Raw genomic sequence first — 24997 nt, 5'->3', positions numbered from 1 at the left:
TTAATTTGCCCTTAGTTTTTTCACCTATAAAATAAAAGCCTATCTCATTGGGTTGTTGTGAGTATTAATAATACTTGCAAAAGGTTTGTAGATGGTGCCCAATAAATTGTAAAGACGCAATAAATATTACTTATTATTTTTATTTCATGAGTTATCATCAGCCTAAGGATTTTTAACACATGCTTCTTTTGTCATTGTTAGTTCTTTTAAAGATGAGCTTGAAGGCAATAGTCTTTTAAGATCATGAGAAACTACTAAAAATATCCCAGCAAGCCATCTTCTCGGTATCTTGACCAACTTTAAATAACTCTTGGCAAGGAAAGGTATCAATAGGAAATCGAAAAATATTAATAACAGATACATTTTTTAAAAACCCTGAAGTTACAATGATTCTCCTAAGCTAAGCATTTAAATATTAGAAATATAAGATAATTGACAGAAATGTAGTTATGAAGAAAGTAGCTAAGAAATGAGCATCAAGCCTACGTGTATTTTAAATGATTTTTAAGAAAGTGTACCTTCTCATCAAATTTGTGTTGAGAGAGAATGAGATGTGTAAGAGCAATTTAGAACTTTACTTTGGGTAGAGGCATACTGTTCCACTGTATTATTTTTTCCCTCAGTTGTCTTCCTGACATCCTCTTTGCTATTACAATCACAAGAGGCAAGCAGAAGAGACATCCAATGAGACAAAACAGGGGAACACGCTGTCCCTGCAGGGCACTCATGTGGGGCCATTTTCCTGCCTCTCTGTGCTTACAGAATTTTATTTGCGTAGAAGAACTGCAGGAGCTCTGGATGATAGTGGCTCTGAAAGAAATTAGCAAAGGTATACGTGAGGGCGGGTTTCCAGAAGTCTCCTGGACTACGTAACTAGTAGGAAGTTGTCGACGCAGGGCATAAGCAATCAGAGAGGTGGTGGCAGTGTCACCTGCATGAGCTGCCGACCTGAACTACCAAGAACGTCTGTGCATAATCTTCCAGGCGTTTCACCATTTACATTGCAGTATGGGTGAATTACAATTGAAATAAGTGGCCTGAGTCATTTTATGGGGGATAACTCCCTGGTATGCTCAGTCACCTTCTGTGATAAGCACCAGGAGGTCAGGGACCTGGGGAGAATTCTCTCCTGCCCTGGCTCGCTCACCAGCTGCCGGCAGAGTTTGGGGTTCCTTTGATCTTCGTCGCTCTGGAAGTTGTATTCCTTCCTCAGTTTCAGATATGGAGAACAGGCTTGAAAAGTTGTTTTGCAAGCCTGAGGAAAATAATACTGCTGTCTTATTGTGAAAAGTATGAGAGTTCTAGAATCCCAAGCAAGGAAAGCTATCCCAGAGGACAGAGGCAATCTATGATCAAAATCACTGAGAACATGAAAGTAACTTCCAGGTAGCTTGTACTTGAACCTTAAAGGACATACACTTATAAAATGGCCATGTGTATGATCTAGAGCTGATGAGGAGGGGATAGCTGTTCTGTTTACATGGCCCTTATTGTGGTAGTGCTGAGTTCGTAAATTCAATCTCTAATCTCCTCTCTCTCTCTCTCTCTCTGTCAATCTCAAGTGGTTTCATAGAACCCTTTGCTTCGAATGGTTTAGAAACATTCAGCCTGAAGTTAATCCTTCCCCGTAGGACACATTTTCTCTAAAATTAGGGAATTGAGAAGCCAGGGGCAGGAAATTTATACCAGGAGCAGTGACAGAAGTTAATGGGGACCAAATAAATACCCCTGTCTGCTGTCCCACTGATTCAATCTGCTCCCTCTGCCCCCAACTTCTGTGAACCTGACAGCAGGGGTAGCGGGGGCAAATGGACACTACTGCCCTTGCTCAAAGAGATTACACATTGGTAGGCACCTGTCCCAGGATTCACTACTGACTATTCCTTTGTTTGGTTTTATTTTTTGTGTTTTTTGAGACAGGGTCTTGCCATATAGTCCAGGCTGACCTACAACTCATATGTAGCACAAGCTGACCTCAAATATGAGATCCTCCTGCCTCGGCCTGGGATTACTGGTGTGCACCACCATACCTGGCACGACTTACTATTCTTAACCTCACTGACAGGAACCCAAAGGATTGGCATCTCAGCTCAGAGGACTACATCACACACACACCCCTCTCTGGAACAACACAGAGGTTTCGTGCAGTTGGTTGAAGAATCACTCTTACCTTGGCAACATGAGGGTTTCTGTCCTGTAAATGGATCAGGAGAGAATCTCGGGTCTGCTTGACCTGACCAATGAAAAATTTCTTCCATTTCCTCCCAGCAAAGGCAGCCAATTGCCCAAATAAAACAAAGGCTGAGTATCTCATGCTGTCGTTCTCCTGTGGGTTTCCATTAACAGAACAACAGAGCCAGGTCAATACCGAAAGGCAACTGCAGCCAAACACATCCTGGCATCATTCTTGGGTGTAGAGTGCAGAATAGACCAACAGAGCCACAGCCCTTCCCCTCTTCTTCACATAAGAGAACACACACAGTCCCACTGATGTTATGCCCCTTGGTTGTTCTAGCAATCTATTGAGAGTTTATTTCATGTCAATAACTAACAGTTTTCATTCTTTTACTTTTTCTTTCTCTTTTTGTTTTTGTTTGGGTTGGGTTGTTTTTTTTTTTTCCTGTATCATAATTCACTTGAAAATCCCTTGTTTCTTACCTCCAGCATCTCACCAGGTCAACTTTCCCTACTATTGGTCTGAGTTTCTCTCACCCATAGAGGAAATAAGGATCCTATTTCTTCCCTCACAACCCTCCGAGCTTGCCCTGCTCTTTGTATGATCACATTTGTCCCTGAGCACACGTTAGTGGGCTCAGTCCTCCTGTTCTCTCCTGTGTGAGCTGTTTGCTCCATGTATCTCCCTTTCCAGGTGAGGAGAGCAAGGTGAGGCACTTCAGCAACTTCTCCAGAGTCACACTGTCAGGAAAAAAGAGCCAGCGAAGGAGACCAGTCTCCTGACACTTGGTGCTCAGATTTTATATCAATGTTTCATGGTCTTTCTAGCTCCAGGTGAACCAGAAGGAACAGGGCTGGTTTGGGCCTCCTCTCGGGGTGAGGAACATCTAGCACTGGGACCATAGAGACTCAGCAAGACTGAGAGCCACTGAGCATTGTGTGAAGTATCTTTAAGTATTTTTTAGCATATGTGACATACAGAAACAGCCTCAGGGTTGAACTTTGTTCCCAGCTCTGTTAGTGTGTGTACGTGTATGTATAATTCAACTAACACTGAGAACTTCCCCATCCAAAGCCCTCCCCAAATACTGAATGCCTAAGATAGGTGCCTGTCCCCCCAGCAATCTGACAATCAAACAATGGGGACACGTGGACCGGTGAGCACAGTGTAAGGCAGGCAGCGAAGAGGACTAACTGTAATGTAGATATAAAGTGTCAGCAAACAGCTGGCATGAGAAGTTCCTTGTTCTGATCTAAAAAATTATAAGTAAGCTGGGTTTGAAGACTGATTGGATAGCAATGAAGCCCAGAAGTTCAGATGACACTCCAGAGAGATTTAAGGACGTGTGTTGCTAACATTCCGGGTCATGCCTCTCCCCTCCTCAGAGAGGACTGGTTGACATTCAAGAGCAAAAATCTGTCTTTCTGAAGAAAGGGGGGATGGATGTGCCAGCTGCTACTATATAAACTCTCAGTGTCATAACTCGTGGTCTCTCATCCTCTCCTGTGAAGCCAGTACATCCAGTTCATACTGTGTGACTCCATTGTAAATTAGGGGATGGGGAACTGGTGTGAGTTGCTCTGGCAGTAAATAAAAGATTTGTTCCCTGTTCAGCAGGTCTAGTCTTCCAGAGAGACAGAGAATAACAGGGGCAGGCTGACTTGTTAGCTTGCCAGCTGGGTATTTCAAACTCCTCACAGTTTCAGACTCACCACTCTAACCCCCAATGCACTTCTTCCTTGGCCTGTGTTGTAATCTGGTGGTTAACAGAGCAGGTGCTACAGCCAGAGGGCCTTATTTCATAGCCACTTACCGGCTCTGCAAACCTTGGGTAGGTTCCAGATGAAGACTTCTACAATGTGAAGGTAAGTACAGCGCCTACTTCACAGGGTTATTGTGAAGATTACATGAGATGAACCATGTAAATTGCCTAGATCTGTCATGGCAAACAGTAAGGAGTCACTAAATGCAAACTATAGGTACATAAGGCAGTATTGACTCCATGGCGACACCACCATCATCAGTGTAAGTGAATATTTGAAAACCCCTTGAACATCATGGTGGGATACGATACATCTTTTATGTCTGCCATAACTCCTCACACAGTACTTGTCTCTCAACAAGATTCATTAATAAATAAGTGAATGATTTAGACACTACTGAGCAGCACACTACTTGAGGCACTCATTTCCAATCCCACTTTGATTTCAACACCTCAGAATTTTATGAATAAGCTTCTCACTCACATCATCCAATAAAGTTCTGGTCTGAAGGGTGATGTCTATGAAGAAGGAGCCTAAACCTTTCCCCTGGATTTTGCCCAAGATGATGGTCAGCGTTTTCACGCTCTCGTAGATGACTTCAGAACTCACAGGGTCGTACAATCCATGTACCAGCAGGTCTAGCATAATTTTCTTGTACTTTCTCACCTGTTGTCAAGGTTAGAAAAACATTGGTAATACAGGAATTGCTCTGCGACAGTTGAAAAGCAATTCCACTCCTAATCTTTCTGTAATCTAGGACTTGCACTAAGAGACCATGACTTTGTTTAGGATCTGATACCAACTCTTATCAAAATACAAATGTGCCATTAACCCAACCTAAAAGCCCACCTCAGTCTTGGAAAGAGGACAGAAAGAACAACCTGGAGTGTGGCCTCTAGAGAGTTGAGCTAGGTAAGCACTTCAAGGAGGCACAGGTGACCACTGTGACCCAGGGACCTGGGGAGTATTGGCTGCCTTTATAATGGAGGAACATGAACTGGTACTGACATTGGCAGATGCTAAGCTAAAGTATGAAAAATGTCTTTCCCTAAACAAGCATAAATTATAAGAAAATCACTTCAATTCCCCCAAGAGGGTGATGTCAACACAAGTCAATTCTGCCTGCAGCTCTGTTTCCCTAAGCTGATAGAAAATGCTAAGGAGAGATGTCCCTAAAATGACCCTGGGTGACTCACAGCCTTGTACAGCCTGCTCTTCTCGGGTGTAGAAGGAATCTGACACTCGCTTCTAACCTAATAAAATATGACAAAGGTGACAGGATGTCTCTCCCATGGCTACTTTTCATTGCATAAGATTCTGTTGTACCAGACAGGAGTGAGCGATGTCCTCCTGCCAGCCTTAAGAAATAAGCTACATGTTGTGAGAGGGTGTCCATTGGGAGTGCACCCCAGTGGACAGCCAGCAAGAAAACAGAAATTCCTGCCTTACAATTGGAAAAGCCCAGTTATGCCATGTGAACTTGGAAGGGGACCCTGAGCCTCAGGAAGGAACATGGTCTGGCTAACACAGGGTCTCAGCCTTGCAAGAACTTGAGCAGAGGATCCAGCTGCGCTGCACCCAAAACCTCTGACCCAAGACACTGAGAGGGAACAATAACATGCCAAATTACACAAAGGATAACTAGCCTATGAGGTGCCATGCCCCACCCTTGGGACTCCATGCCATGTGGGCTGGAGAGATGGGGAAGGTTGGCTGAGCTCCACCTCCCTCCCCTACCTGCTCAGGGTCTTCACAGGCCATGGTGCCTAGGCTTCTCATTGCCAGGTGGCGCTTTTTAGCACTGGGGTCCTGGGCTCTTTCTGCCAACATGAAAAATACATTCTTCAAAGGCTCCTGCTTCTGGAACTTCAGTTTCCAAGAGACCTTGTGGGTCAAAGGAGTATTAATTCAGGAGAGTTTAGTATTCTCTGGGCTGGTGGAGTGGCTCAAGTGGCAGAGCACTTGCCTAGCAAGTTTAGGGCCCTGAATTCAAACCCCAGTACTGCCAAAAAAAATTCTAGAGTCATTCTCTGAACCCAACCCCAGCCCCAACCCCTCCCTTTAAAACAATGCTATCATTCCTACTCAATTATGTCCTTCTTTCTCCAGCTAAAGATGTATCTGTGTTGCTGAGAATCAAACCCAGAGCCTTGTGTAAGCTAAGCACACACTCTGCCACTGAGCTATATCTCCAGCCCCTAAAGATGCCTGGTTTTTGTTGGAAAATATATTAGTTTGATCTACATAATGAAGGAAGTGATGGAGGAAAAGGAAAGGGGAAGAAAAATAATGCAAGACTGGCGTTGAGGTGGGTTGGGGGAATTATGGAGAGAGATACTCTACAGCAGCAATGGGGGTGATAGAAGGTGGGAAGAAAGGGGACTTTCTAAGGGTTGATGTAAGATATGCTGTTATGTCTCATGTCCTAAAGAAAAGAGTTCCCTTGACCCTCTTCTTCCTCCAATTCTTATCCACTTTTCTGCTCTACTTAGTAGCTTAACATCATGAATGACATGTCTGTATTGCTTTCTCCAACTCTCCTCCCATTCCCTCTTGAACCTTTTGCAGTCAGGTTCATGTTCCCCCATCTCCATCTCACCACATTGTTAATTTCAAGGGTCCGATCTCAATAGTCATCTTTCTCATGTGACACAGTTGGCAAAACACATCAACAAACATCTGCTCCACATCTACAAACACTTGAAGATAGTCCCAACTCCAGAATGCATCTGAGCGATTAAGATTAGGAAGAGCTGGTCGAGGTGCTCACCCTTGTAATCCTAATTACTCCAGTGGCAGAGACTGGGAGGATCATGGTTCAAGGCCAGCCTGGGAAAAAAGTTCATGAGATCCCCATCTCAACCAATAAAAAGTTGAATGTAGTGGTATGGAACTGTCATCCTAGCTAAGCAGGAAGTGTAAATAGGAGGATCTCAGTCCAGGCTGGCCACGGCATAAACATAAGACCATATCTCATAAATTAACAAAGCAAATAGGGATGTAGGTGTGGCTCAAGTGGTAGAGCACCTATCTAGCAAAGGCAAAGACCTGAGTTCAAACCTCAGTACCATGAAAAAAAATATATATATATATTATAACACAAATTGGGAAACACTGTGTGTCTGATGTAGAAAGCTACACTTCAAAGCTAAACTCTAAGTAACTGTCTAGCAAGAGATGAAGCAAGAGATGAGCTGTCCCCATAGTGAGAAGATGAACTCTGATGCCAAGAAGGCCCTTGTGGTCTTCAGAACACAGAACACGGCAACCTATATTAGCGTCCACCCCCAAAATGAGTAAAGATCTGGACAATACCAAAGACAGAAGCTCTCCCCCATCCTTAGTGGGTGTGTTTGGGTGGTGTGGGGGGAGAATTTGGATCCAAATCCAGCTATTTCCACTGTGCTGTCAGTGAGATTGTTAACTTCCAAGTTTGATTCATATTTCTGAATATTCATTGCAGTTCACTCTATATTTTTATTATTGAGTTTACAGCAAGTGAACTCCTTTCAGCTCATCTTGTCTTCCTACAAACATTCTATCCATGTTAAAAGAACTGGAGCATTTGGTGATATCCAATGGCCCACTTCACCCCCTTTAATGTGTATTATCCCTGTTCAGGTGGTTGGTTTTATCCAACTTGCCCACTTCATGCCTTGAGGTGTACTTATGCTCTGCTAATAAATCACTCTGTGCTATGAAAAACAATTTAAAACACCGTCATCACATTGTTTTCAGAAGGAGCCCCTGTAGAATACTCCTAAGTAAGTACAAGCTGAGCAGGCACATATCTACACAATGACTGCCTGAAGGATGTTTGTTCAACACATTTTGTTTCATACCTTAGAAAAGAAAGACAGCATTGATGTCATTTTCTTCTTGGGCTGGGAAGTAGGGATGGAATGGGGCTGGTCCGGGATTCTCTGTGTCTGGTCCATGGAACTAAAAAAAAAAAAAAAAAGCCAAAATCATCATATGAGCTGCAAACACCTATCCAAATCCTCCACACTGACAAACATGCAACAATGTAAGAATGTAAAGAGGCAACCATCCTGGGCCCTGTTTTCATGATCCTTTCCCTTGGTAAGGAGATAGGAGAGACACATCAAAAGTTCAATAGCAATTCGAGGCAGCCCAAGAAGAGTAGCAGCTTGGGGCTTGTGGGGGTCTGCCCTCTAGTTCTCCATTGCATTATGCAGATTTCTTTGTATCACTCAAGAATAAAATTCAGATTCCTGGTCATGAACACTTACCCCTGTTTTAAGTGTTTTGTCATTTTAGCTTTTCTATTTATGTAGCAGATCCATTTTGAGCTAATTTTTGTAGATGGTATGAGGTAGGGACCCAACTTCATTAGAATCATTGACTTTGGGGATCATCTTGTGGATTGTTTGTTTGTTTTTGGCAGTACTGGGGTTTGTGCTTGTGAGATGAGTGCTCTACTACTTGAGCCAAGACTCCAGTCCAGTTTTATTTTTTTTTAATAGGAGAAACAGGCAAACGGTTGCAGTTGTTCTCATCCCTGGATGCATCAGAATCACCTACAGAACCTTTAAATACCCAGTGCCCTGGCCTTCCCAGATCAAGGCTGTCATCATCGCTGGAGATAGTATAGGCATCAACAATTTGTAAAGCTCATCAAGCAATCCAATGGGCAGTCACTGATCTAGGGTGACTAGTGACCAATGACCAGGAGCTACCTTGGTTTGTCTGGGGCTAAGGGGTTTTCTGTGACTTTCAAAACTAAACTTAAGAAAGTCCTGGACAGGGCTACTGGAGTGGCTCAAGTGGTAGAGTGCCTGGCTAGCAAGCATGAGGCCCTGAGTTCAAACTCAAGTGCTGCCAAGAAAAAAGAAAGGAAGGAAGGAAGGGAAGAAAGTTCTAGACAAACTGTCATGTGCTCCAACCTAATAGAATGCAGCCCTTGAACAGCCACACTTTGGACCATTTGCCTCTGTCATACCTGGAGATAGGTGAGGACTTGATTTCACTGCCATCTTTGACCCCCAGGTAACTTTACTCATGATGACATTGGAGAGGTAGATGAAAACACCCTTTTCAGCCCCTAACCTCCAGTCTCCATTTCCCCCTCATCTCTGGCCAACAGACAGCTGAGACAGGGACCCAAATAAAAACCCAGAAAATTACTCCCCAACATTTGTAAGTTGCTCTTCTCATCTGTGACCTGACTGAACTGAGGTTCTCTTTGTTAAACTAGAGGCACTCATATAAATGTTGTCATGAATCCAGCAGTTCTCACACCTGGATGTTCACCAGAATCACCTGCCACACGTGGCGAAATACACATTCCCGTTCTGACTCCATGCACCTGGAGCAGGGAGCCTAATAATTTGTATTTCTGACAAACTTCTGGGTGAACGAAGATGCGGTTCAGAATCATTGCCTTAGGAGAAAGAGACCATAGTATCACAAGATCATAGTATCACAAAATAAGCCTCCAGAAAAAATAGATTACAGATTCATACTGAGGCAAAAAATAAAACAAACAATGTTTGGTTGTTCCTTTCCAGGGCTTTTCTTCACATAGCCTTATGTTTCAATGGAACCTGCCACCACTCAGTAGAATACTCTGGATCAGAGTGACAGATGCCTGACAATGGTACCTGTAGTTTAAAAGAAGCACACATCCCCCTGGCTGGGGGTGCCTCACCAAGGAGGGCACAGGCCTCATTGTAAAACAGCTGGCGTCTGTGTTCCAAGGCAGAAAGAACTCTGCCTGGAGCTGCTCTCTACTGGGGAGAAAAACAATCTGCTCCCTTGTTTTCTATTCTTGACTTCTCTTACAAGATTAGCAGAACAGCTTGGGGATTTAACCAGCGAGGGGGCTTCCCCAGCTTCCAGCAGCCAGCCCAGTCTTCTTTTATGTCCTCCCCTCTTTTTTATTTTTGTTTGTTTGGAGGGGTCCTGTGTCAACATTCCTGGGTATATGTTATAAACTCTAGGCCTACCCCAGAATTACTAGATCAGAATCTCAAATCTCAGGGAGTGCTGGACCTGAACACTGCACTTTTTTGTACAAGGGGCCTGGTGATGCTATATGTGCTGCTGTATGGAAACTTCTTCCCTGGGAATTAGCCCCAGGACTGGTATGCTCCATGACGCTGTGGCCATGCATCAGGAGAGACCCTGGAAGTCACAAGAGGAACTGGGCCAAGGGGTGAGAGAGGAGTATGTTGGTGTCTTTGCAGAGAGCATAGGATGGACTGGGGCTCTGACCTCATGAAAGGATTCATCTATTTGTGCAGTTAAAGGATTCAAGGGTATGGGGCATCTCAGAATGGATCGGCTCTAAAAGGCCAATTTGGCTGAGTTTCTATCATGCTCTCTCTCTCTTACCAAGGGATGTCCTGAAACACATCAGGTCTCTGCCAGCAAGAAAGCCATCACCTGATATGGCCCTCCAGTTTGGACCAGAATCATGAGCCAAAATAAGCCTCCGTTTTTTGTAATGTTCCCAGTCCATGGCATTATATTATTAGCAACAGAAACAGATTAAGGTAACTGTGAAAGTAAAATTAAAATCACTATGAGGGGTGGAGATGTAGCTCAGTGGTAGAGCAAGAGCTTAGCATGCAGGAGACCCTGCACCCCAAAATCCCCACCACCACCAAAAACAATCACCAAAAAAACCCAAAAACCATTAAGCTGTACAATGATGATCTGTGCACTTTTAAAGGATGCTATTCTTAAGACAAAAGTTTCCTTAAGGGACAGGGCATGGTGGTACTTGCCTATAATCCCAGCTACTCCAGAAATGGAGGTAGGAGGATCATGATCCAAGGCCCATCCTGCACAAAAACTGTCTGCACAGATCCTGTCTGAAAAATAACTAAAGCAAAAGGGCCGGGGTGTGGCTCAAATGGTAGAGTACTTGTTTGAAAAGTGCAAGGTCCTGAGTTCAAAGCCAGGTGTGGTGGCTCATGCCTGTATTCCTAGCTACTTGGATGGTGGAGACCAGGAGGATCAAGTTTCAAGGCCAGCTGAGGCAAACAGTTAGTTAGACTCCTATCTCAATCAATAAAGCTGAGCACAGTGGTATACGTCTGTAATCCAAGCACTCAGGGAGCTGAAGTAAGGATATTGAGAGTTCCAGGCCAGCCTGGGCTATATAGCAAGACCCTTTCTCAAAAAGAAAAAACAAAAAATGGGTTAAATGAAAATCACAAAGCCCTGTCCTGGAGTTTGTGTCTCTAGAGCTTGCAGCTTCTTACAGGACCCCTACTACCCACACACACCCCTCCTTGCCTACAGAGTCCTCCTCCTTCCAAGGGTCCTTTATGCCCAATCCAATCAGAAAAAAAGCATCCTTTCCATCTGTTGCAACCAGGATCTCTCTTAGGGCAGATCACTTCAAACACTATGAATGGCCAGAGAGCTCTGCTTTGAAGGTTTCGGAGGGGTCCTGTCCTTCCCATGGGCTCCCTCACCTGCCAACAGCCATTCTTTTCTGTTAGAGGCAGGCTTTGCTGGTGGACTTCTACAGTCATCCCATCTGCCTCATCAAGGCTGGGAGGCCACCTAGTCACCCTGAAGACAAAGACATGATTCTGCCTGTTGCTTTGCTCGTCCCTATGCACCCAGCCAACAAATCCTTCTTCTTCTGGAAGGGCTTTCTGCGTGTGCTTTGCCGGGGCCCCTGGCTTCCATCATCCCAGGCCCTGGAGCTTGTCTTCAAGAACATGTCATGGTTCTACCTGATCTCACAGAAAAGACAAGGGTTTTGAGTAACTTAGAAGACTGTTGTATGCATTATGCTGACTCCCAGAGGCCTTTGCAAATGTAAGTCCTTCTGACTCAATAATATCTTCATCTACTGTGGCCAAAATATATACTATGAAGGCCAAAGTTACGAACATTTGGATCTTTTCTCAACTGCAAAATGAAAGAAAGAAACTGTTAGATTTCTAACAAGCCTTCCGTCTCTGAACTTATAGATGATAATAACATGAATGGCTACCAGCTGTTGAAGGGACGCTTCGGTCTGCTAGGTGAAGCATTGCACACAAGGTACAGACAACTTCTGTGTAACCAACATGGCAGATAGCTGCAATTCTCCAGGCCCTGTATGAACTCTACCAACCACTGCTGTGGTGACAGGATTCACCCTACTCCTGCTCCATCGTGGTGACATGCTTACCCAGAAGCAGTTTACAACAGCTGTACTTCTTTTTCTCTTTTTAATTTTATTGTTGTGTTGGGTGGGGGTACACTGTGGCATTTACAAAGATTCTTACAATATATCAAATATATCACATTTGAATTCACCCTCTCCACCATTCTCCTTTATCTCTCCTCCCCCCAGTCAAGAAATAGTTTCAAAAGATATCTTTTTTCCATTTACATTCATGTGTACACAGTATTTGCACCAAATTCACCCTCCCAACCCTTTCCCTACCGTCGCCCCCCACACACTGGTATCAATCCCCCTAGGCAGGACCTGTTCCTCCCTCCTGTTCTCTGATTTTGCTGTTCTCTGATTTTTGCTTGTTTAAGATTACTACACAGGGAGTTTCCTTGTGGCACTTCTAAGTTTATATGTATTATAGCCCGATTTGGTTCATCTCCTCTATTTTTCTTCTTTCTACTTTAGTCCCTTTCTTATGGTGGTTTCAACCAGTTTAAAAAATTCTGTATTTATTCTTGTAAAGAGAGTACATCAGCCATATTCACCTTCTTCCTTCTTTTACCCTCTTCCTCTCATGTGTGACCTCTCTTTTGCATGTCCTGTTTTTCATAATATTGCTACATTTGTATTAGGTCTATATTCCACACATGAGAGAAAACATACATCTTGTGGCCTTCTGAACCTACCTAGCGTCACTTAAGATGATGTTCTCCAGTTCCATCCATCAAATGACAAAATTTCATTCTTCTTTATAGTTTAACAGAATTCCATTGTATATAAGTACACATTTTCTTAATCCATTCATCAGTAGTGGGGCTGTTTCCGTAGTTTAGCTATTGTGAATAAAGCTGCAATAAACATGGGTGTGCAGGTGCGTTTGTTGTAACCTGACTTACATTCCCTCGGGTATATCCCTAGGAATGGAATTGCTGGATCATATGGCAGTTCTGTTTAGTTTTCTGAGGACCCGCCATACTGTTTTCCATAGTGGTTGTACTAATTCACATTCCCACTAGCAGTGTGTGAGGGAGATGTACTTCTTATTGTACTTGTGAGATTGATGGATTGCAATGCTGGGACTCGAACCCAAGGCCCTGCCCATGCTCGGCAAGTGCTCTGTCACTGAGTTATTCCCATCCACCCAGTAACTGTGAGATTTAATTACACGTTATATAAACTGAGAAAATATGAGAATACAAGGAAAGGAAGTTGTTTTTCAGAAAGCAAGGTGAAATGTTCTAGAAAGATTCCACTATGGAAAGCTGCTAAAATACTGCTGTCTAATTAGCCATGTGGATAGTAAGCAAATGAGGAAAGTCCTGGAATGATTTGTGGAAGTGAAGTGATTCTGTAGAAGGTGACTTTGCTCTCTGAAATCCAATCTCAAATAAAAGAGCTTTTACAGTATTTCATTCATTTAATCCTCACCCTAACCTTGAGAGGCAGGTTTAATCATCTTCCTTTTAGAGAAGAAGAAACTGGAGCTTAGAAAAATGCCAATTTATCCAAGTCAGCCGGTAATGACAAAGAAGAATTTAAGACTCCAAAATCTATACTTTTCTTTCTTTCTTTATGTCTTTTTTTTTTAACTGGGAATGGAACCCAGGACCTCACATACATTAGGCAAATGCTCTGTCACTGAGCTATAGCCTCAGTCCATTATTATTATTATTATTTTGAGACAGAAGCTGCTAAATTACCCAGGCTGGTCTCAAACTTGCAATTCTCCTGCCTCAACCTCTCAAATAGTTTGGGATTCCAGGTGTGCCCAGCTCCAAAATCTTTTCTTTTAAACATTACATTAGAAGCCCATCTTCAGCAACTAGACCACGTCCCTGTATGCTGACCACCTTCATGGACCCTTCAGTCCCTCACATCCTAAAGCTCTTTGCTGGCATATAATGATCTACATAACCCACTGGTTGATTAGTTAACATAGTTTGTGAGTAACAGAAAAATGAAATCGGCTTCACGGTCAACAAAGCCCACTTCCATTTTCCAAAGAGAACAGTCAGCAGGGTGGTGCTGCCTCCTTAGGCAGGACTGGACTCCCTGTGGCATTCCGGATGGATTTGGGAACCACGTGCACCCGAACTTGAGTGCAGTCAGGCTGTCGCCGGCTGCGGTCGGTCACCTTACCTGTGACTCCCGGGCGGCTGTCACGTGGGGAGCTGTGGCGGTGGGGGTGGAGGCCGGCCAGGGGAGGCGGCCGTTCCCGTGACCGGGGCCGTGGCCGTGGCCGTGGCCGTGGCCGTGACCGCCAAATGTGATGACTCAGCTAAATTTCTCTAAATTCCTGACATACAATTAGGGAAATCAGAACGTGAAGCAGGGTCTTTTCAGACTATCCGGCCAGCATGGTGGGGGTTGCGATGTGTGTGTGACAGTCAGGTGGGGGGAGGGAATTGCTCTCCAATGGTACCCGTAAGGTTCTTGTAGGAGGACATCTTGTTTCCTTTGCGTCCCCACACTGTGTTGAGCTATTTCACTTTCCCCGCGTGCTGTGCTTCCCCCCTTATTCTTCCCTCCTGCCCAGCCTCACTCACACTTTTCCCAGATAGGACCGCAATTTAAGGACCTTCGCCCGCAGCCAATGACACAAAGCGGCCCGGTGTCGTTCCTCGAGTGACCACTAGAGGGCGTCACCACACCCTTTAATTTAAGGGTGGAGCGCTGGGTGGGTGTATGCCTCATTGTGACTGTCGCACTAACAACTACGGTTTTAAATGTTGACTCCTCTTCCTGCTCAACAAACACTATCTGTCCTGAAAGAAGCAAGTTAAACTCAACAATTTCCCCCCCCTCCCCCGGTGGTGGTACTGGGGTTCGAATTTAGGGTCTCCGGCTTGCTAGACAGGCAGTCTACTACTTGAGCCACTCAACCAGGTAACTCTCAACAACATAAATGGTTTAGTAGTAAACACAAAACGGTATAAACACCTGGATACTGCAAGCCCCTGCAGACTTCAGAAGCCTCCCTCCCCCGTCTTTCCTCTTTCCCTGGGATCTCCAATCACTGCACAAATCTATGTGTCAATAGTTACTTGTCGTCAGGCTTTGTGTTGGGGTAGTGTGGACAATATGTCCTTAAAGAAAAATGTGGTTCTGTTTTCAAAGACTTGGGAGCTTGTTGTTATACTACTAGATGGCATTATTGAATACATCTTTGTGCCAGACACTGAGATAAATGTGACATAAAGTATCCCGCTCAGTTCTAACAACAAACTGAGCTGTTACCCTCATTCTTAAGAAACTGAGGCAGGAAGAGATTACCTTGCCAAGGTCATACTGTTATTTAGTGGCAGAGCTAGAATCCAGCCACAGATATGCTCAGCCAGGATGCTATGCAGTGGACCAGTTTGGAAAATCCGATTCGACAATAGATGAACAAACATAAGCCACAGAAGTACATCAGAATAGGGGAAAAGAAAATCAGCGCTTCTGAGAGAATAAGAAGAATGAAGCTAAAACAAAGCCCTCCTTGGATCGGGCTCCAAGGACAACACTGTTGACTTTTGAGGATGCAATTTCAATAGTGTGACAGAAAAAGGAAGCTAGACTGCCAAGCCAAAGGGCCATGGGGAAAGAGGAAATTGAGATGTCTCACTGCAAAAGAAAAGCAATAAATAGACGAGAAGAGACAGCAAGGTCAGGCAAAAGCAGTCTGGTCTCCTTGTGTAATGCCAAGCACTGAGTGTAATAGGAAGATATGGAGGAGGGAATGGAGGGCACAAGGAAAGATTAGCTCTGGAGAGAAGTGAGGTGTCTGCTCTTTGTCTGAAACTGGGAGACAGACACAGAAATGAAGACATGTTAACATTAAAAATGAGAGTTCATGTGAGATTACAAGTTCAAGCTTTCCAAATTAGCATTAATCATTCAGTAAAACCGGAGGAAGGTCAGCTCCAAGATCTGGAATAAGGTTTGTAAACATATAACCCATTTGCTGAACTGATCCATATAGTGCTAAGCATGATCAGAAAATGGATAAAATTGTGCCAGGAGCAGAGAAGGGAAGTCTGTCCTGTGACTTTGAGGAGTCTTTGTCATGTGTGGGCCATAACTGAAACCAGCAACCCACATGGACAGAAATACATACAAGAGGTGCAATTTTTTTTTCCTTCAGTGCTGGGGATCAAATCCAGGGCCTTGTGCATGCTAGGCAAGCACTCTACCATTGAGCTCCACCCCCAGCCCCAGCAGGTACAGGCACACTATTAAGGGCCCCTTCTTTCTAACATTATTTTATATTCAAGTGTGAAAACATAGGAAAAAGAAATAATGCCATCTCTATTGCTGAATGAAAAATCAAATGTGCAGAGTTTCCTTGTTTGACTTAAAGCCACAAAAGAAATCAGGGCCAGAGCTAGAACTGGTCCTCAAGAGCCCTGTGTATACTGGCAGTCGTCTTGCTTCAGCTCCCTTACATACTTCTCAGGAGAGCATGGTTATGACAGGTGGTCTCAGAGTGTCCCACACACTGCATCTATGTGGGGAGAATCCACATCAAGACATGACCAGGATTCACCTTATGTGGCCTCAGGTGACAACCCACTTCTTCTAAAAATTAAGGGGGAAGTTTCTTTGATAATTCAATTCCCACATATTGATATACCGATGACATGATCGCCTTAAAAGTAACACACCACAATTATTTAATTTAGTTGTTTGATGGCTCTATTTTCATTCTCAATTAACATTTCCTTTTTGTCAGAGGTACACCAGGGCTGATACCCCTGGGGGAAAAAAATCAAAAGGTTAATAATTATTTAGCTTGCACTGCTGATGAAAACAGTAATAGCAAAACTAAATCAATCAACAATTCATTTCCCACTTAGACTCAGGAAATGAGGGGGAATGACAGTCACCAATCAAAATAGCTTCACTTCAAGTTTCAGAAGTGCCTCTTGCATGAGTGTGCAATGTCTACCTGGAGACTTGTCTACAGGGGGAATTTAAGTTTCCTCTTCCTCGTTTTCCTTCAAGAATACCCCCAAGGAAAAAGGAGTCCTCTTACACTGTTGGTGGGAATGTAAACTAGTACAACCACTCTGGAAAAAAATTTGGAGGCTACTTAAAAAGCTAAACATTGATGATCTACCATTTGATCCAGCAATACCACTCTTGGGGATATACCCAAAAGACTGTGAAACAGGTTACTCCAGAGGCACCTGCACACCCATGTTTATTGCGGCACTATTCACAATAGCCAAGTTATGGCAACAGCCAAGATGACCCACCACTGACAAATGGATTAAGAAAATGTGGTATCTATACACAATGGAATTTTATGCAGCCATGAAGAAGAACGAAATGTTATCATTCGCTGGTAAATGGATGGAATTGGAGAACATCATTCTCCTCCAGTGAGGTTAGCCTGGCCCAAAAGACCAAAAATCGTATGTTCTCCCTCATATGTGGACATTAGATCAAGGGCAAACACAACAAGGGGATTGGACTTTGAGCACATGATAAAAGTGAGAGCATACAAGGGAGGGGTGAGGATAGGTAAGACACCTGAAAAACTAGCTAGCATTTGTTGCCCTTAACGCAGAGAAACTAAAGCAGATACCTGAAAAGCAACTGAGGCCAATAGGAAAAGGGGACCAGGAACTAGAGAAAAGGTTAGATCAAAAAGAGTTAACTTAGAAGGTAACACACACGCACAGGAAATCAATGTGAGGCAATGCCCTGTATAGCTATCCTTATCTCAACGAGCAAAAACCCTTGTTCCTTCCTATTATGGCTTATATTCTCTGTACAACAAAATTAAAAATAAGAGCAAAATAGTTTCTGCTGGGTATTGAGGGGGTGGGTGGGAGAGGGAGGGGGTGGAGTGGGTGGAAAGGGAGGGGGTGGGGGCAGGGGGGAGAAATGACCCAAGCTTTGTATGCACATATGAATAATAAAATAAAAGAAAGAAAGTAAAAAAAAAGAATACCCCCAAGCTAGGCCAAACCTTGTCCTGAGTTTCACTCCTAAAAAAAAGTAAAGGGCTGGGAGTGTAGCTCAGTCATACAGCATTCCTGAGGCCCAGAGTTCAAGCCCCGGCACCGCACAAATAAATTAATGGAAGGCAAATCATGGGCTGGGGGATGGAACTCAGTGGTAGAGTATTTGCCTAACACATGCAAAGTGCTGACTTTGATCTCCAGTACTGGAAAAAAAGGGGGAGGGGGGCTGGGGGCATGGCTGAAGCTGTACAGCACTTGTCTAGCAAGTATAAGACCTTTGAGTTCAAATCCCAGTACAGCCAAAAAAAAAAAAAAAAGTAAAATCGTCTGCCTCCTCAGGCAAAGACTGAGAGTAGCAAATTTTCATTCATTCTGTTTTCAGTTTTCAAATGTCTATTGAGATCCTGTTTCCAACAACAGAATACTCAGCAGGTAGAACCAGCACTCAGACTACCCCCCAGGCAAACCCACCAGGAGAGGACTTCAGAGTGGGCCTAATGTGTCCCTGTGATAAGGTAGGAATTGGTAAGTGCCACAGAGAGGCAAAGAGCCATGACAGTCCAAGGACAGTGGCTCAAGAAGGAGCCCATGCACCCGGGCTGAACAGAAATGGTCCAGCCTGAAGACATGGAGGAGAAAGGCAAGTGATGAGGAGCTGCAGGGTGAGCTGGAGGCCATGGGCCCCAGATGGGCTACATAAGCCAATGGGCCCCACACTCTCCCATGGTCCACCTGCACTGGCGGCAGAGCTTCCTGTGACAAGTGGACATCCTTGGAGGTTCTTCTCAAACTTCAGGCCACTTTCTGCATCACATGACTCTATGTGTGGTTGTTCAAATGGGAAAGCAATGGCCTCTTTGTTTCAGCTCTTAAATGCGTGCACGCCACAGGCGAAAGGGCTGGTCTATCTCCCAGCTTCACACATGCTCTGGAGTGTGGAAGCAGGAGACCTTCGTGGCCCTGGGCTCCCCACGGGTGGAGACAGTTCTGCAAGCTCTGAACAGGAAGCTGCTCCCAGCAGTCTCCTTGTTCCTCCTTCCTTGTGGCTGTTCTGCCTTTCATTTTCCTGACTTTATTACTTGCCAGACATTATTAGTACGAGCATGCAAGAATAAATGCAAACTCTTCCTGTGACCTCTTGGCCTGAGCTGATCTCTGAAAATGACTTCCTTCTCTCTTGATCTAGAAAACCCCAATCACACAAAACAACAGGTTTGAATTTTCCTGTTCCCTTAAGAACACCTAGGAAACAGCTCAGGCCATTAAGGTAAGCATGTCCAAAACTCCACCAAGTATGGGAAAGCTGTCACTTTACTGAAGCAGTGTGTGCCAGTCCATAATTACCAAGATGGTGCCATCAGGTGGACCCAAGCCAGACAGTGGGGCTGGCACAGGACCTTAGTGGCCCAAAAAGACAGCTGAGTTTTTGCTGCACATGCTTAAAGATGTAGAGTGGTAATTATCCTAAGGGTTTACTGTTGATTGTCCTTCTTTCCTTTCTTCTTTCCTTCCTTCCTTCCTTTTCTCTTTTGATACAGGAACTTACTATGTAGCTCAGGCTGGCCTCAAACTCAACGTCCTCCAGCCTCAGCTTGCTGAGAACTGGGATTACAGGTGAGCACCACCACATCTGACTACTGTAGATTCTCTGATCACTGAGCACATTCAGGTGAACAAAACCCCCAAGATGTGCACCATCCTTGCAGAGTTCATGGTCAGACTAATCTGCACATGAGTTCAGAGTAGATCTTCTCTGAAAAGGAATAAATTGCCCCTAAATAGAGAGAAGGTTTGCACAGAGGAAAAAGACATCCCAGAAGAAACATGGCCCAGAAATAAATCCACTAGAAAATAAATGTAAATAAAGGTTTTTAAAAGAAAGAGGGAGAAGTAGGGGCATGGTGGCAACACATCTGTAATCCCAGTATTTGGGAGACTGAGGCAGGAGGATAAAGAGATCCAGGCCAGCCAAAAAAAAAAAACCCAAAACCAAAAAACCAGTCACCAGTGGCTCACACTAGCTACCCAGGCTGCAGACATCAGGAGGATCACAGTTCAAAGCCAGCCACGGCAAACAGTTCAAGAGGTCCTATCTTGAAAATACCCAATAGAAAAAGGGCTGGTGGAGTGGCCCAAGTGGTAGAACACCTGCCTAGCAAATGTGAGCCCCTGAGTTCAAACTCCCATACTGCCAAAAAAAAAAGCTCCCCAAAATCCCAACCAAACACACCACACTCACACAAACACACACACACACATGCACACACACACACACACACACACACACACGGAAAACAAAAACAAAAACAAACAAAAAAGTTCAAGCTTCAACGCCTCTCCTACATGAGACATTATTTACCCCTACAGCATCACCAATATTTCTGTATCCAAAAAGCAATCACGCACTTACATCATAAGCCTTGTACAGCCCAGCTGGTTAAATCTGAAGCAATCGGTCTACTGTGTGGCCCTGCAGTGTTTAAAAGAACAGGTGGAATCCAGAAAATGTTGTGTCCGGTCTTACCTGAGCTAGGCGACGAGGAACACCCAGCCGCTGGTTTCTCCCTCTTTGCTCATTCTGATAAAAGGCGAATGTGAGGCAAATGTAACGAATTCCAGGAACATTGTCCTTTAAGCAAACTTGTGGTCCACAGTGAGCTGCATTTTGTCCTTGAAGATGGAACACAGAGTAGATTAGAGAAACACATAATAGGACCTATTGTAGGCTATCTGGCCCTGATACGTGCTAGTAATGCATTTGCAGTTTTGCAAACTTTTAAGATTCTCACAACACATTTCCTGTTTCTGCAAGGCCCGGTGAGGGAGCTGTGCCTGCTGACCGTGGACAAGAACTGATGAGTGGATAGCGTCCAGAAGGCACAGCAGCCCACGGATGGACTGCATGCAATTTTTGCCTCTTTCTCACACCCCTTTGTGTTCTCACGCTGTTTGTCATTTTTGTCCTCCCAACCACAGAGGTGGGGGTCATCCTCAGGCCTCGATGGCCAGTAGGGAAACTGAGGGTCAGCATGAGCAGGGGACTTGCCTGAGGTCTCAGTACTAGTTAAGGGGACTGGGGTGTCAGTGTTCAGCTTCTTCTCCTGCTTCACCAGCTGGCTGCTCACTGCCCAGGGCAGAGCCCTCACCCACGGCCTTCCTTTCTCTCAGCCCCTTTACCTTTTGTCACCTTGTCTTCTCTGCCCTCTCCCTTGCATGGCATAGCATGTTCCCTCTTAAAATAATCATCTTGATTTGGCTTTTCTTTAGTTTCACATTTATGGTAGAACCCCGCAGAGGGACAGGTATGGAGGCTTCACGTGACAGTGAGAGTAAATTGGGTACAATTTGGCCAAGAGAACAATAAAGCCATGTCTGAAAGCGCTGCTGTCATTAGAATTTCCCTCTTACTGGGACAGTGGATTGTTCCTTAAGAGATGAGAAGGCTCCAAGAGTAGACTACCCAGCACAGATGTCTTACAATGACCCCATCTTTAATTCTACAATACCACCCTCCCATTAGACCCACCATAGATTACTACACCTTTCCCAGTACTGGCCATTTAAGTCCTCCAGAAAAGAGCAAAAGAGGATATTTTGGTAACACATCTATGTTTAGGAACCAAATAGATTCTACAGAGGTTTAGGAACCTGTACAGAGGTCCTAAGCCCCTGGGACAAAGAGTAGCTTCTTTGCTGACAGTGTCCCCTCCTCTCAGGACCCAGATCAGATCCTCCCCAGAAGGAAAGGGAAGGTGGTAACCTGCAAACTATCTGAATTTTCCCCTAATCCCAATCCACTTGGGATTTGGGGGACTTGGGTGTTTTGTTCTTGTTGTTTAGCTATACCTGTTCTCACTCTTCCTTATACCCTCAGGTAAGTGAAAGTTGACTATGACTTAAAACAGCATAGTAAGTTTAAAATTATTAGTTTTTGTTTTTGATGTTTTTTGTTTGTTTTGTTTTTGAGATTTTTTTAAGCAGCATTGGTGATCAAACCTAGGACCTGATGCGTGCTAGGCAGGCAGACTATTACTGAGCTACACCCCCACCTCTTAAATTTTCTTTTTTTTGTGTGTGATGCTACTGAGTTTTGAACTCAGGTCCTCATGCTTGCTAAGCAGGTGCTCTACCACTTGAACTATGCACCCAACCCCAAGTTTTAGATTTTTAGAAAGCAAGCATTCCATCTTTCAGAATTGATGACCTGATAAAGGGAAAAGTGTTAAAGGGAAAGTGTGTATCTATCAAAAGCTCATGGTATATGGCATTTGACTCAGTAGTCCAGTAGAGAGTTTTTTACCCAAGGCCATGGTGAATTTTTGCAAATTAGAACAAGGAACTCCTTTGGCTTGTGTAGTGGTTTGTGCTTATAATTCCAGCTATCAGGGAAGCAGAGACCAAGAGGATCGTGGTTTGAGGTCAACCTGGGCAAAAAGTTAGTGCTAAGCCCGGTGGATGCTCTTTTAAAGCTACGCAGGAGATATAGGTAGAAGAATCATGGCCTGAGGTCAGCCCTAGGTAAAAACACAAGCCTCTACTTAAATCATAACCAGAGCAAAAACGGGTTAGGGCTTTGGCTCAGTGGTAGAGCACCTTCCTAACCAGTATGAAACCCTGAGTTCAAACCCAACACCATTCTTCCCACAAAGAAACTCTGTCAACAAAAGATTTTATGTCCATCTGCCAGAAAATTATCATAATAAGGATTTAAAGCTATGATGCCTGCAGAGTCAATGGTGCCCACATACATGAGACAATTTGTGCTGTGTACATCTGCCACTATATGCCTTGGTCCCTGTCACCTTATGAATATGTAAGAAAATGATGTCAAAATACATTGGCACAACCAGAGGATACACAAGAGGGGTTTTTGTTAAACAAAAAACTGCGAAAGTCTACCAGCAAGAGACAGGTTAAATAAATAGAGTTAGGGTATGTTTATGCAGTGGAATACTATGGGGCCTAACAAAAAAAAATGTGGTAGACCTGTCTGCTGACACAAGAAAATACTCAAGGTGCATTATTAAGTGAAGAAAAGCAAAGTGTACAAGATAATGTGCTGTAATTCAGTTTATCTTTTAAAAGAAATACAAGTTGAACTGGACACGAGTAATCCTAGCTACTTAGGAGGCTGAGATCAGAAGGATGGCAGTTGGACCCAGACAAATAGCTCATGAGACTCCCATCTCCAAAATAACTAGAGCAGAATGGACTGGAAATATGGCTCAAACAGTAGAGTGCTTACTTTGCAAGATTGAAGTCCTGAGTTCAAACCCTAGTCCCACCAAAAAAACCTTTTCTGTTTTTGAAAAAATAAAAGACATTTAAGGAATCATTAGCATGGCAGGAAGGTAAAACAGGTCCTGTCTGGGGCTTGGCACCAGTGGGAGGAGAGGATATTAAGGAAAGGGTGAAGGAGGGTGTATGAGAATGGAAAAATGAGACCTGTTGAAACTATTTCAGGAACGGGGGAGGAAGGATAAAGGACAATGATGGAGGGGGCGAATTCAACTAGGATATATAATGCAAGATCTTTTGTAAATGTCACAATGTACCCCCAGTAAAAAACAATAATACGATAATAAAAATAAAATTAAGTTAAAAAAAGATTTCAAACAAATGTAAAAAACATTATTTGAGAGAAATAAAAACCTATGTCCACACACCAAAAAAAAGAAAGAAATCATAGCAAGAATTTCCAAGGGAAGAGAATAATTAGGCAAGAAAAAAAGGTTTTTCATTCAAATGTATTCTTTTCTGCAGTATTTGAATTTTCTTATTAAAAGCATTTAGTACTTTCAATTTTAAAAATAATGATTATTAGAATAAAAAGATGATAGACCTTTTATCTCCTTATACCACTTAGCATGAGAAAAATCTAAGAGCTATTTCTTCTTCACTCTGTACATCCCCCACCAGAATATATTTTTCAAATCCCAGGATTTTATCCAGGGTTAGATCAGGGTAGGAGGAATCATGCTACTGAAGAGGGAGGTCAGCCCTTCTGTTCCCCAAGGGCCTTTTTATATCTCAACCCATGCTTCTGAAAATACTACATTTATCTGTTAGATAATTTGAATATTTAAGCACATTTTTTCATGAATTCAGGTCTACTTGAATGTAAGCACAGTACCTGCAGAATTGCCTACCACTGAAAAACCCCAGAACTTGCTCGATCTATGAACCTCCTACTGCCTTGTCATTCAGTGCTGAGTGGGTGGGAGAATGAGATTTGCTTTGTCCCTTCCTGGGTGTCCCTAGAGAAAGAAGAATCTTAGCTATCTATGTTTTTCTGAAATATAAACCACTGTTAAAAGAAAAGCTGAATTCATTATTATAAATTCTATGCTAAGAATTCACTGCCCCCAAATGAATATTTAGTCAGAGTACACGTACATTATTCCTCCAAAAAAGGGTTAAAAAAAAGATTTTTCTTTGATGAATAGAAATTACACTTAATATAATTAAGTAACCTAGCAACCCCAAATCTAACAATAGAGTGACTTTATATCTTTCTTTTTAAAGAGGAAGTATTTGTATTAAATGACATTTAAAAAAATTCCCCTGAGAATGGAGTCAGACTTTGAATATTGTAAATTTTATAGAACATTTTTCTGCTTTGGAATTCTGTATTTGTTTCAATGTCAAGGCGTCAGACCTTCGTTTTGATTACAAGTTATAAACATTTTAGTTATATGCTACGCACATTCCATTCTTCTACACACTAGAAAAGAGGTTTTACTGACCTCATTCCCCAGCAAGGTCTTCTCTCGACACATTAATGCAACAAACACTTTTTATACCTTGCTGACTTTCTGCTTGGAGACCGATTACTTAAAGTCCCATTGTTTATTTGCTTATCATCTTTGCCTAATTGCCCCAACTATGTCATTGAATAAATATTTATTCACTCATTAAACATTTATTGAGAATCTTCTAGGTCCCTGGCTCGCTGCTT

At 43.5% G+C, this 24997-nt stretch overlaps 1 protein-coding gene across 6 annotated transcripts; it reads right to left on the bottom strand.

Moving 5' to 3' along the window:
• Positions 1-124: 124 nt before the first annotated feature.
• Mro (maestro) lies at positions 125-20835 on the bottom strand. Of its 6 annotated transcripts, XM_074069827.1 has the most exons (8): positions 14225-14625; positions 12772-12918; positions 7782-7881; positions 5677-5823; positions 4423-4605; positions 2171-2326; positions 1148-1255; positions 125-810 (listed from the first exon to the last, which is right to left on the bottom strand). In XM_074069827.1, the coding sequence occupies exons 2-8, from the start codon at positions 12804-12806 to the stop codon at positions 757-759; spliced, it is 783 nt and encodes a 260-aa protein (XP_073925928.1). In that variant the 5' UTR covers positions 12807-12918; positions 14225-14625; the 3' UTR covers positions 125-756. The 6 variants fall into 6 exon arrangements, with proteins under 6 accessions (XP_073925928.1, XP_073925924.1, XP_073925929.1 ...); XM_074069823.1 differs by having other exon boundaries at positions 125-1255; XM_074069828.1 differs by lacking the exon at positions 1148-1255.
• Positions 20836-24997: the final 4162 nt, after the last annotated feature.

The sequence above is a fragment of the Castor canadensis genome, chromosome 4, assembly GCF_047511655.1.
Source record: "Castor canadensis chromosome 4, mCasCan1.hap1v2, whole genome shotgun sequence".
NCBI classification, from domain to species: domain Eukaryota; kingdom Metazoa; phylum Chordata; class Mammalia; order Rodentia; family Castoridae; genus Castor; species Castor canadensis.
Note: the sequence above shows the minus strand (reverse complement) of the source record. Positions and strands in the feature narration are given on the sequence as shown.